The following is a 13,453-nucleotide window of genomic DNA, read 5'->3' as shown; positions in this document are numbered from 1 at the left end:
GGAATTGAAGAGTCAAAAGAAAAGAAAATTAGTAGGTAATTCATGAAGAACAAAGCTATTCCTTGCTTCTTACACTTCTAGCCTAGATTAAAGGCTAACAAAGTCTTTGGTCTTCTATTTTAACTGACGTCAATTGTTTTTATAAATAAGAGACTATTTTATGAAAATATTTTATAATACAGAGCCACTGAGAAAATCTACACCCAATTTTCTTTTTAATGTCTGTAGTGAGGTTCCACGTACGAAGTTGTTGGTGTCATACTCCTAAGGAGACAACAGCACAGCAGGGAAAGGAAAACTGAGTTATTTTCAAAAGATGTGGCTCACCCAGTGTCTTCCATTATGCATCCAGACCACGTGTCCTCACATTTACACTCACCTAAGAGAAAATGAAAACACATGCCTTTTTACAGAGTGAAAACAGGTGCAGTATAGTAGTCTATTTTTAAAAGTATATCTTCACCTTATTCCTTAAGTACATTTTAAAAAGCAATACCCACTTTCTAATTTTCCTTATATTCAAAGTTTTATATGCAATGCATAACAAAAATCCACTTTGACCTTATCAAGATTATATAATTTTTACTAAAGTAAAATCTTGATATTTTAACAAGTGGCCTTATTTTAAAACATTCATTAAATGCTTTAAAATGGCTTAACAATATAATACCAATGAAATAGCATCACTATAGGGTTCTGTTTTCACAGTCCTTTATGGGAATTCTTACAATTTCTTGTCCAGTCCAGATTTAAAACCTCTGCACTGAGGCTGCTGGTTAGAAGACAGCACAGTAAACTGGTTAGGTAGAAAGGTTTACGATACCTGGCCCCCAAATCTGGACTTGCCACTTAATATGTGAGTAATTTTGGAGACATTACCCTTTCACATCAAGGCACCTTATTCTGTAAGATGGGCTAGCAATAGGTCTTGCAGGATTACCTTGAGGATTAAATGAGTATCTAGATGTAGATAATATTGGCATTCAGTTATCTGTCGTATAATGGGCACTTCATAAAATGGTCATAGTTATTATTAATATAAACAATCATATTTATATTTGTTATTAATAAAATAAGAGACGCCTGGGTGGCTCAGTGGTTAAGCATCTTCCTTGGGCTCAGGTCATGATCCTGGGGTCCTTGGATCAAATCCCACATAAGGCTCCCCATAGGGAGTCTGCTTCTCCCTCTGCCTACGTCTCTGCCTCTGTGTGTGTGTGTGTCTCTCATGAATAAATAACTAAAATCTTTATTAAAAATTTTTAAAAATTTATAAAGTAATGAAATAAATATGGTTCTAATCAAATTACTCCAAATATATGATGCTTGATTCCCCTGAGGGGGAGCCTGATGCAGGACTCGATCCCCGGACCCAGGATCACACGCTGAGCCAAAGGAAGACACTCAACCATTAAGCCACCCAGGAGTCTCAAGAGATGTTTTAAATAAACCATAATAAAACAGTATGCCTTAAACCGACATGCCTAGGATTCTCTACTAGGCCACTTTAAATTACCTGAGTTTATTTTGTCCTTTTTTAGGTCAAATTCAACAATGAATTTATCATCGCACAGTTTTAAATGTTTATTACACATGGAAAGATTTTCACCTCCAGGGCAAATATCACCTTTTATCACTTTTTAAAAAAATATCATATGTCCCAGCTGTTTATCTTATGTTATCACCCAAACTCTTTTGATCAAGTAACTGAATTTAAAATCTCATTCTCCAAAATATTTATAGGTGGTCTATTTTAAATACAACTAAACCACAAGGCTGAACTTACCACTTGCTAACTTTCTTTTGTCTGAGATAATACCAATATTATGGGCTAATGACTGGGCAAGTGTAACTGCCATTAAATCAGTTTTCCCAAACTGAAAGACAAAAATGAAAACAAAAGACATGTAAACAAAAATTATTTTTTAAAGATGGGCCAGAGAAAAATGTCACAATATAATTGGAAATAAGTAATTTCTAAGCATCTTATTTAGCAGAGGTTAAACATACAGTAGCTAAAGCTGAACTACGGAACATTTGGGAAAACACTGTAAGAAATAAATCCATGTTTGATTCAATCTTATATGGAAGACTAGAAGCCAGAGAATCACCACCTTTTGGGTGTAGAAATTTAAGCCTAATTCTGAGTCCAAATTTCACTAGTGACATTTCTCAAAAACCTATGCTTGTATATACTTAAATTAGCCTTTCAGATAATAAAAATAAATGTCTAAATTATTTGAAACTTGTTCATTTTTGTATGTCCACTTGCACTCCTGAAATTTCCCCAAATTAAAAAGGATGTGGCTTCAGCAAACAAATGGTATGAGTAATAAGACATGGTAATGATGTGTGGGCAAAAGAAACTTGAGAAGACCTATAGATATTTTTTCAATATGTAGACTCAAGTGTTTTTTTTTTAGATCACTTCCATCAGACTTAGTACCTGAGGGGTAAAAGGAACTCTTTGGAAAACTCAGTCTATTTTTTTCTCCAAAAATTTGCCAAATATTGAAGAAGGAAGAAAATTTCCAACTGGGTTGTTAGATAGTAAGCCAGTGCTTTGGGAATTATTCAATTCTCTAGGAAATCAGCCAAAAAAATAGGGCCTTATTTTCAATAAAGTTAAAGACTTTACCTATATAATCTGTAAATAGCTATATTTGGAGATTATTCTAGGTAGAATTATGAAGAGAACTATCAAATATTATCTTCCATTATTTTCTTATCCTCTGTCCTCCAGTTATTTATAGTAACCATACTGGTTTTGAATAAAACAATCTAACATCTAGGGAATATGGAATATGAGAAATTATCTCTTAAATATTAGGAAAACATTTTCAGCCATCATACCACTTTGTATTGTACAGATGTTCACACCTACTTCATTCACGCCTCCTCCTTTCAGCAACGAGCAAATCCCACCAATATAAGCTGCCCCGCTCCGGCTACTCTCAAATTGACTTCCCCTTTTAGAAAAGGAAATGAAAAATGCTTACTGTTCAGAGTTCAAATATCACCGTACCGCTCATTATTAATTTACCACACTTATTTTCTCAATGCAAATACATTCTTATACTGTATATTCCTAAGGTAAGGGAGGAATGTGAATATTGTTTACACACATAACTGAAAAAAAAAGAGTTTCTGAGGGATATTTCCCCACGTGAGCAATAATATCTTCAACAGAACTATACCTGTTTTTAAAAATTATTAATATGATGTACTCTGAGAAGGATACAAAATCACTTCTGATCAAAATGCCTAACTTGAATCTCTTAATAGGAAAACATCAGATATCCCCACAATGGAGCACATTCTATAAAAAAGCTGACCTACATTCTTCAAAAATGTTAAGCCCACAATAAACAAAGAAAGGCTAAGGAAATCTGTCAAATTAAAGGAGACTAAAGAGACAGGACAATTAAACGCAATGCATGACCCTGACTGGCTCCTGAATGTGGAGAGGGAATTAGCTATCAATGACATTATTCAGACAATTGGAGAAAGTTAAATATAGAAGATGGGTTACTTAAAAGTATTGTATCACTGTTAAATTTTCAAGTTTTAATAATTTACTTTCGTGATATAAGAGAATGTCTTCATCTTTAGGGAACATACATGTATTTAGTAGTGAAGGCTCAACAAGTGAGTATCTCCCCCCGTGCTCTCAAATGGTTCAGGAAGAAAAAAAAGATAAATGGATGAAAGGAAAAAAGGAAGAAAGGGAGGAGAAAAAGGGAAGAAGGAAAGAAGGAAGAAAACCATAAACAAATGGGGTAAAATGTAAATTGATGAATCTGGGTAAAGAGCATATGATATTTCCTTGTAGTATTCCTGCAACTTTTCTATAAATTTGAAATTGTGTAAAATGCATGTTACCCAAAATACTCTTTTACTTCCACTTATAGCTTCCTTCAACATATCTTTACATAATAGGTTTCTTTTTAAATGCTGTTATATCAACTATGCATTTTATCCCCCTAAAAAAACCCATGCAAGTGAGAAAAAATTAAAAATAAACTCCAGAAATACTAAGATCTCCCCTTAGAACCAAAGCAAAGGTAGCATTAACATTTAAAATGTAGAAACTTAAAAGAATATAATCTGTCAAGAATATTCTTTGAGAATTAACAGTACTTCTACTCAAATGCTGATTGAATCTCTTGAAAATTAAGTAAAAATATGCATGCAATAATAAAATAATTCAAAATTAAACCTCTTACACTTTCATGACAATTTCAAACAATCTATACTTTAAAACTTCTTCCAAATGTATCTGGCATGTCAAGTCCTAATTGCATTACACAGGAGAAAGGATACATCTCAGTCACAAGTAATGGAACATTCAGCAGGGAACCAAAAAAAGTAATAAATCATAAGCTACGTACGAAAAAAGGTGAACTGCATCACTCTTCTCTTTGATAAAATCCCTCCTGTATTTCATAAACTCACGTAGCGTGATCAGTGGATTTTCAGATATGGCGAACTTGTTGTCAGCTGCCCAGGTTTCCATGGCAACCAATACTATCCTTGTTTTCAGTTGGTCTTTATATATCTGATATATTAACAAAATGAACACACCGGCTATATATGAGGTAAAATCAAATGATTTGTGAATAAGTCTATAAGGCTCCTTTTATGAAAACTCTTGAGTTTTAGTTAAATGTAAAAAATTACATTGTTTTTAAGGAAGATAATTATTTTTCTAATTCACATGCATTTTCCTTGAGTAACAGTCAAACCATTTACAACTAATACCCAAAGAAAAGAGCACTAATTAGAAACAAGAAGTCACTTCTTGACAAATATTAGCACCCTTTTTCAAGGATCTCCCTGAGTCTCTTGTCTGGTACCCTGGAGAAAGAATTTATGCATTTTTGGGTTTCCCAAGCAAAGAAAAGGACAATGAAGAATCCTCAAGGATATGATTTCTATGTAACCTGATTGGCTCCAATTAAACTTGTGGAGAAGTATCCGCATTGCCTTGTCAAGAAAAGATTCAGAAAGTAAATACAGTAGGATTACTTAGTGTATCGTTCCCACAGAACCAGGCACTCTCTTGAAAATAGCACAACCACTGTATATTTCTCTGATGTTGTAAACATATCATGAATATTTTTGCTAAGGGCTAGGACTCAACTTTTTATTTTTCAATGTGAAAAATATAAGGAGTAATTTCAAGCATAAATCCATGGGTAACTTTAACCACCTCCTTTTATTATCTTCCCAAAGATCAAAATCAACGAAGTCCACTGCAAGGTCACTAGGAACTTATGGGACACCCTGCCTGAAGAGCAATTCAGAGCACCAAAATTTTAAGAACCATATTATCCCGTCTGTTAGCAATCAGGAGATGAAATTCCTCTATGACAATATTGAATCCAGTTGATACTTACTAAATCTGCCATGTTCACCACAGATTTCGCATATGTATTGGTGTGTACAACAGAAAGCCGATGTTTTTTGAACTGAAAACAAAACAAACAAAAAAGCAAGTGAAGGGCTTCCAAAGTCATCAGTAAATAATCACCTAAGCAGAGAAAACAGTGTAATTGAAACATCTCTATGGCTTTCTGTAAAAAGCATGAATTGAGAACTAGTTCTTTATATGCTGTGCAGTCTGAGGCAAGGCTCTTAAAAATTTGAGGCCTCAGTTTACTCAACTGTGAGATGAAGTAAAAAAATACCTATTCTATCCATTTCACAAGTTTATTTTTAACACAAAACTGTTACTCAAAATGACAAAATATATGAAAGTTGTCTACGAATGCAAGACATACAAATTTAAGTAGGGTGGATAGAAAAAGTATACATGAATACTGCTATAAGTATAAAAACTTACAAGTTCTACAAGACTTAATTAGTAAGGAGAAGAAAGCCCTACAGCAAGGGTCACAAAGAGTTAGCTTAAAGACTAGATGTGGATGACATAAACCTTTTGTTTGGCCTCAACAGTGTTTTTAAAACCAGGAAATATCATGTAAAACCTGATTTCTGGCTTCCCTTAAAATTAGCATCCTCCCATGTTGATAACTAGCAGGTACTAAGAGGCAGCCACTCCCACTAGACAGGCCATGTGTGTCTTCCTTTGCCACAGGCCTCACCTCTCCCTATTGCTTTACATCTGGCTTACTTCATTTGGGTTACCTGCCTACAGATCTCTATAGACATCTGAATGTGCACTATCCTAAAATGTCCAAATATATGTTCTTAAAACTTACTCTGATCAAGAAAAAAATCTCAGGAAACACTAACATTCATTGACTTCAAAGAAGTTAGAAAGATAAAACTTAGCCTGAAGAAAGAAGCAGCACTCAATCTAGATTTATTATTGTTGTTGTTGTTATCATTAGCAACAGTAATAATAGATGATCAATATCTGTTTAATCATATGCAAACAAATGGCACATTTTCCCTCAAATCACTCAAAGCAAATTAAAATGCAATTTTACCTGAAATTAAGTAAAATTCAGCAATGTGCATCACTGAACATGTTTAGTTTAAAACGGTGGCTACACAGAGCAATTAACATTATAACTCACTGTTAAGTGCTCAATGTAAGCTACTTACTGCAACATGCCCATAAATTGAGTATGCACACTTGGAGTCAAAATAAATGACTCACCAAGAAGGAAGTTTTGCCAGAATCCTATCCCAAAATCTTCACTGCTTGCCTATATAAGCATTTCCATATGGTTTGCTGCAGAGTAGGTCAGAAATTGAAAAGCTGCTTTTCTTTTATTAGGATAAAGTTGTACACTGCAAACCAAAGCATCATATTATTGGTGCCTCACTGATTTCTCCAATATTAAAATATTCATTTAACAAATCCAAAGGGCTGACGAATTTTAAGTCAAAGAAATATTTTTGGGATCTTACAAAATACTGCTAGTTACTTCCACCTAAGAATGTTTCCAATTTAGAGGTTGTTACTGGCTAACAAATATATTTGGCTACACAAATGTCTTCTCCAAATTATAATTTTCTGGGCTTCTTTTTTCTTCCAAAACCTACTTCTGCACACACCAGTTTTACCTCTAGGCACAGACAAATTCAAACAAAAAACTCAGCAAATCCTACCATTAGATGATCATTCACAATCATCAGCTCAATATATTTGGTCTCCTCCTCTACATTACGAGGATGTCGACGAAGCTGCAATATGGTAAAGAAAAAATAGCACCTAAATAAGCCCTCTGAACTTGGCTGTGGAAAACTAAGAAATATGTTATACATTATGTTACACATCACACTACCCTTTTTCCAAACTCTGCTTATTCCCCATTCTCACAGCCCTTGGCAACCATTTTTCTACTGTTTTGTGAGTTTCACTTTTTTTTTTTTTTTTTGGTTCCACATATAAGTGATACCATGCAGGATTTATCTTTCTTGTCTGGCTTATTTCATTTAGGATAATGCCTTCCAGGTTCACCAATGTTGACAAATGACAGGATTTCCTTCTTTTTAGAGGCTGAAACTCCATTATACGTATATAACATATATAACATATTTTCTTGATACATTCATTTGTTGATGGACACGAACATTGATAATGCCGTACTGTATAATCAAAATTTGCCAACAGAATTTAAATATTTTCACTAAGATAAAAGGTAAATATGTGAGGTGATGGATGTATTAACTCAATGGGGAGTTCCTTTCACAATGTATATCTACATCAAATTATTCCATTGTACATTTCAAATACCTTATAACTTTGCCAATTAATTATACTTCAACAAGGTTGAAAAGTGTTTTTAATTTTAAAAAACTAAAACATGAAAAAAAAAAACTAAAACATGAGAGAAATAAACAAAATTTCCACTTTATTCCTTCAGAATTTTTTTCATTTTTGTCACTTTTAGTTTTTGAATAGGTAATAAATTCATATGATTCAAAGATTAAAGAACTATAAAAAGGTTCAGAATCAAAGTCTTTCTTATTTCTTTTTTTTTTTCTTTCTTATTTCTGTTCCCCATCTACCTAGTTGCTAACCCTTCACCCACAATGGGTATACCACAGTTACTGGTTGCTTCCAGAAATATTTATGCATATAAAATCAAATATAACATTTTATTTAGTACTTCCATTTATTTCACTAGCTTTTGTATCAGGTAATTTTCATTTATCAGTCTATCTTGGAGATTGTAACACATGAAAAACATTCTTTCTCATTTAATTTAAGCTTCTGAGGATCTTAAAGGGATGCAGCAAGTGTTTAATGGACATTTTTATTTTATAACCTCCAAATCTTAAATTGAGAATGCCCTTTCTTCCCCTGGTACAGCTCAAGGGATCCCCCAAATGACATAAAAGCTTTGTTCTGATAGTTTTGAGAGCTTCTAGGCAGTTCTGGGTTAGCTAGTATGGCTATAATATATCTGTTTATTCAATATTGAATTTTCTCCACCTTCAAAATCATGATCAGTGGATGCCATGGTAGGAGACACTAAGGCAGTGTCTTTGTATCCGCAGTTCATCTATAATATAATCTTTAACAAGATCTATAAAATTAAATTTTTCCATTACTCCATGCTTTGATATACATTTTTTCAGTAAATCTTTTTATTCACTTGTCCAATGGCCATTTTTGTGAGGGGGTATACAATCAAACCTAAATCATACATGAACATTTGCTTTGAGAGATGCATTTAAAATAAACAAAACCTGCTGCCACATGGATTTTGCTTCAGTACTAAATGCATTTCCGAACTTTTAAGCTTTTTTTTAAAATTCAAATCCCGTATTACACCAAGTTGACAAGGAATAATAGTCTATAATTCTCGTTCTAGAAACCAAGAGGTAATATAAACTGCATCCAATGACACAGCCTTTTTAAAAACAATGCCTAGGATGATAGTATCTGCTTTGTAATTGTGGAAGAGACCGGAACCTTACCAGTTAATACAGCAGACTTTCTAACAAGACTCAACATTTTCTTAATGTCAGAGAGCTGCTATACTAGCAATACAGTTTTATAGCACTTCACCATCATGGGCAGACAGCTGTCTCAGATAAAGAAATCCAGTGTTTGCCTTCAAATGATGGGATATCACAGATGTTTGTGACCAACTTCAAGGAACGTGTTAAAAGAAAACTATCCTATTCTCTGATCTCATAATTCATGAAAATAAACACTATTTCAAATTAATCTTTTTGGCAATCTTAATTTATTTAACTAGCCCTCAGTATATACATATATTCACAAAATATATAAAGCTTGTGGTAGCAATTCATGGAACACTAAGCCTTCTGAGAGGCAGTATACAAAGCATATGTGGTCATAAGCACTTCTCTGAGACCAGACTTTCCAGGTCAGAATCTGAGCTCTACCATTGAATAACTCACTATAACCCTGGACAAGGTTCTTAAGTTCTTATACTTCAATGTCTTTAGCAGTAAAAGGGGATAATAATAATACTTACCTCATAAGATTTTTATGAGGCTTAAATGTGTTAATACAATTAAAACTTCTTAGAACAGAGCCAGGCACAGGTATCTGTGCCTCAATTAAAAAAAGCAATTATTATTGACACTAGAAATGACCCTATACACATATTTTATTTCATACTTACTAAAAATATTTTAACAGAAGATAACTCGTTTCTTTTTTTTTTTTTTAAGATTTCATTTATTTATTCATGACAGAGAGAGAGAGAGAGAGAGAGAGAGGCAGAGACACAAGTAGAGGGAGAAGCAGGCTCCATGCTGGAGCCTGACGTGGGACTTGATCCCAGGTCTCCGGGATCACACCCTAGGCTGAAGGCGGCGCTAAACCACTGAGCCAACCGGGCTGCCCAGATAACTGGTTTCTTACTAGAAATCTTAATAGAGGTCTATTTCTCTCAGCTTGTGTTTTTTTTATGCCAACACACATACATAATATATGGTATCTTAATTCTAATAACCAGAGTTCTGTTCATTCCTTTCCTTTCCTTTTTTGAGTATAGTGGACACACTATATTCCATTAGTTTCACATGTACAACTTAGTGATTCAACTTCTCCATCCATTATGCTGTACTTACCACAAGGGTAACTGTCATCTGTCACCAAACAACACTATTACAATCTGGCTGACTTCCCTGTGCTGTGCCCTTTATTCCTATGACTTATGCATTTCCTAACTGGAACCCTGTGTCTCCAATTCCCCTTCACCCAGTTTGCTCATCCCCTCCACTCACTTTCCTCTAGCAACCACCAGTTTGTTCTCTATATTTACAGGTCTGATTCTGCTTTTTGTTTGTTTGTTTATTCATTACTTTTTAGATTCCACAAATGAGAGAAATCATATGGTATTCTGATGACTGGAGCTCTTATTTCACCTAAACCATTTCCCAGCTCTGTTTCTAGCCAAGTTATCTTCATATTTCAAAGATATTTTTTTTTCCTGCAAAGGAGATTAACAGAACCTACTTCATGTGGTGTAAAGCATCACACAAGTAATTATTTTTGCTAAGTCCAAGATCTGCTGAACATTCATAAAGCTGACATCCTGAGTTTACATCCCAGACTCCAACATAGCTCACGTGTGACAATAGCATTTTGTGGCTTTAAAACCTGGTGGATTCATTCTTAAGAGGGTATCTTTACAAATAGGCTCCATGATGTGGTACAACCCAGGAAAGAAAAGAGGCCTGATAGAAAGAACCTAAGATGCCACTGCATGGGCCAAAATCCATCTGTATGATGAATAACCATAACCATATTAGCATCACTATCCCGAGTCCCTTTTGAGTCTATGAACAATATGGCCCTTCTTCACTGCTCCTACAGATCTGTCACCTTACTGTTTACTACAGCCTGACAAATGCCCGAACTAATACTTAACCTTCCTATAGAGACTTAATATAGATTTAAACGAATGGCAGTTGCCAGTGTCATCAAAACATCATGGAATATACCTGTGAATACATACCTGCCGTTTACTTCTTTTTGGTCTTGGCTTCAAAGTAAATTTTGGTGGAGTGATGTGTACTTGTTGAAATTCTAAAAGGAAATAAAAATAAATTAACTTAGTGCATATGCCAGGTTTCTTCCAGATAGGGCAATCAAAGTTTTACTATCCCTTCCTAATATAAATTATATAGTAATACTTCAGTTATTAACTATTAGCAATTATTATAGTTATTAATAATTAATATAAATAACATACATTATATAAATAACTATATGGTTACTATAAATTTTATAATATATGTTACACTTAAAGATAATATAGAACATTAATCAAAATAATTATGTTCATATTAATACTAAAAATATATCATAAATGAATAAAATTTTTAAAATCTCAATACTATTCCTGTTCTAATTTATCTCAAAATTTTTCTCATATTTCTCCTATAAATACCATCATATTCCTTATTAAGAATCTTCTGAATAGCCAATCTAGCCTTTCACTACTGACTTTCAATTAAAGGATAACACACCAAATGCCAATGAAGATGTGAAACAATTAGATCTCCCGTATAGTGCTGATGAGAGTCTAAAATGGTATAGCCACTTTAGAAAAAGGCTCAGCAATTTCTCAGACAACAGTTGTTCTCAGAGTACCATCTATACATGAGTGGCAACATTACCTGGGGGCTTGTTAGAAATGCAAACTCTAATAACCCATCCAAGACGTATTTAATCAAAAACTCTAGAATTTGGTACAGCCACTGTGGAAAACAGTATGAAGGTTCCCCTCAAAAAATTAAAACAGAAATACCATATGATCCTGCAATCCCATTTCTGGGTATACAGTCAAAGGAACTGAAATCAGGATCTCGAAGAGATAGCTGTACTCCTATGTTCACTGCAGCATGATTCATAAAGGCCAAGATATAGAAACAACCGAAATGTTCATAATTGGATGAATGGATAAAGAAAACGTGGTATTTATTAAATGCAATAAAGTATTATTCAGAATTAAAAAATAAAAATATTTCAATTTGTGACAACATGGATGAACTTGGAGGACATTTTGCTAAGTGACACTAGCCAGATACAAAAGGATAAATACTACATGATATCACTTATATGAGGAATCTGAAATAGTCAAACTCCTAGAAGCAGAAAGTGAAATGATAGTTGCCAGAAGCTGAGAAAAGGGGGAACAGGGAGGTATTAATCTAAGGCACAAAGTTTCAGTTGTACAAGATGAATGAGTCCTAAAGGTCTACTGAACAGCAGAATGTCCAGAATTAATAATACTATGATGTATAGATTTTGCTAACAGTGTATACTTTTCACCACCACCACTACCACTACCACTACCACTACTACTGTAATAATAATAATAAAGAGGGTGGAAAGAAACTTTTAGAGTTAATGACATAGATTATAGTGATGACTTCAGGGATGTACACTTTTCTCCAACTTGTCAAGTTGTATACAATAAGTATGTACAGCTTTTCTCTAATGTCATTCATATCTCAATTAAGTGGCTTGAAAAAACCCTCTAGACATGGGATCCAGCGGTCTGTGTTTAACAAGCTTCCAGGTGATTCTCTGATACACTCTGCAGTTTGAGAGCACTATTGTGCAAACACATATCTACTTTAAGACCCAGTAATTCCACTGCCAGGTATTTGACAGAAGAAATGTAAGCATGTGTCCACAAAAAAGATTTTTATAAGAATGTTTATAGAGTTCTTTTATTCATAACAGCCAAAAACTGGAAACAACCCAAATATCCATCAACAAAATGGATAAAAAGACTGTGGTATCTTCAAACAGCAGAACATACTCAATAATTAAAAAGAATAAACTGTGGCTACCTCTGACAACACTAATCTCATAGGCATATGCTAAGCAAAAGAAGCTGAACCCAATGTGTGATTCCATTTTCATGAAGATCTAAAACAAGCTTAACAATGGTGGGGGTCAGAAAAAGGACTGCAGAAGTAGGTGGTTCGCGGCACAAAGGAAGGTACTGGGGTGATAGGAATGTGCCAAATCTCACCAAAGGACTTACACATGTGTCAAAACTCATCTAATGGTATACAAGATTTATATATTTTATTATAGTAATTTTTAAAACAGACTGTGCTAAGGGGTCTGAAGGAAACAAACAAATGTTTTCTTAGGGAAACTAGTCCTAAGAGATGTGTCATATAAAACAAAAGGTTCCACAGTTAAACAAGTTTGCGGAACACCTGATTCTATTCTATCTTGGGAAATACATAATGCACAGCAAGACAAAGGTACTGATAACCCAAGACCCAGTAAAACTTTATTAAACCTAAAATAAACAAGCTTATTCTTAAGCTTCACAAGAATTTTTTCTAACCTATCATAATAAATCCAAACATCTAGAAAGAAAAGTAACACTCTTAAAATTGTGCCAATTTCTGATGAGAAAAGGAAACCAGAAACTAACTGAGACAGATCTGAGTTTTAGAAGATGTTCAAAATTATTTTTAATGACAGCAAAACTGTCAAGTTATCTTTAAAGTTTCTGTGGAA

General features: G+C 33.9%; 1 protein-coding gene across 13 annotated transcripts in view; it reads right to left on the bottom strand.

Moving 5' to 3' along the window:
• Positions 1–13,453, bottom strand: part of ADAM22 (ADAM metallopeptidase domain 22) — a 220,833-nt gene that overhangs the window by 52,731 nt on the left and 154,649 nt on the right. For all 13 annotated transcript variants that reach the window (XM_041727581.1, XM_041727579.1, XM_041727582.1 and 10 more), the window contains exons 8-14: positions 10,920–10,990; positions 7,084–7,158; positions 5,400–5,471; positions 4,392–4,558; positions 2,885–2,969; positions 1,787–1,877; positions 328–379 (exon numbers count right to left, since the gene is read on the bottom strand). In XM_041727581.1, the coding sequence (XP_041583515.1) occupies positions 328–379; positions 1,787–1,877; positions 2,885–2,969; positions 4,392–4,558; positions 5,400–5,471; positions 7,084–7,158; positions 10,920–10,990 (613 nt within the window). The remainder of the gene's footprint in view (positions 1–327; positions 380–1,786; positions 1,878–2,884; positions 2,970–4,391; positions 4,559–5,399; positions 5,472–7,083; positions 7,159–10,919; positions 10,991–13,453) is intronic.

Source organism: Vulpes lagopus, chromosome 13, assembly GCF_018345385.1.
Source record: "Vulpes lagopus strain Blue_001 chromosome 13, ASM1834538v1, whole genome shotgun sequence".
Taxonomy (NCBI): domain Eukaryota; kingdom Metazoa; phylum Chordata; class Mammalia; order Carnivora; family Canidae; genus Vulpes; species Vulpes lagopus.
The sequence above is the reverse complement of the archived record's forward strand: the minus strand, read 5'-3'. Positions and strand labels throughout refer to the sequence as shown.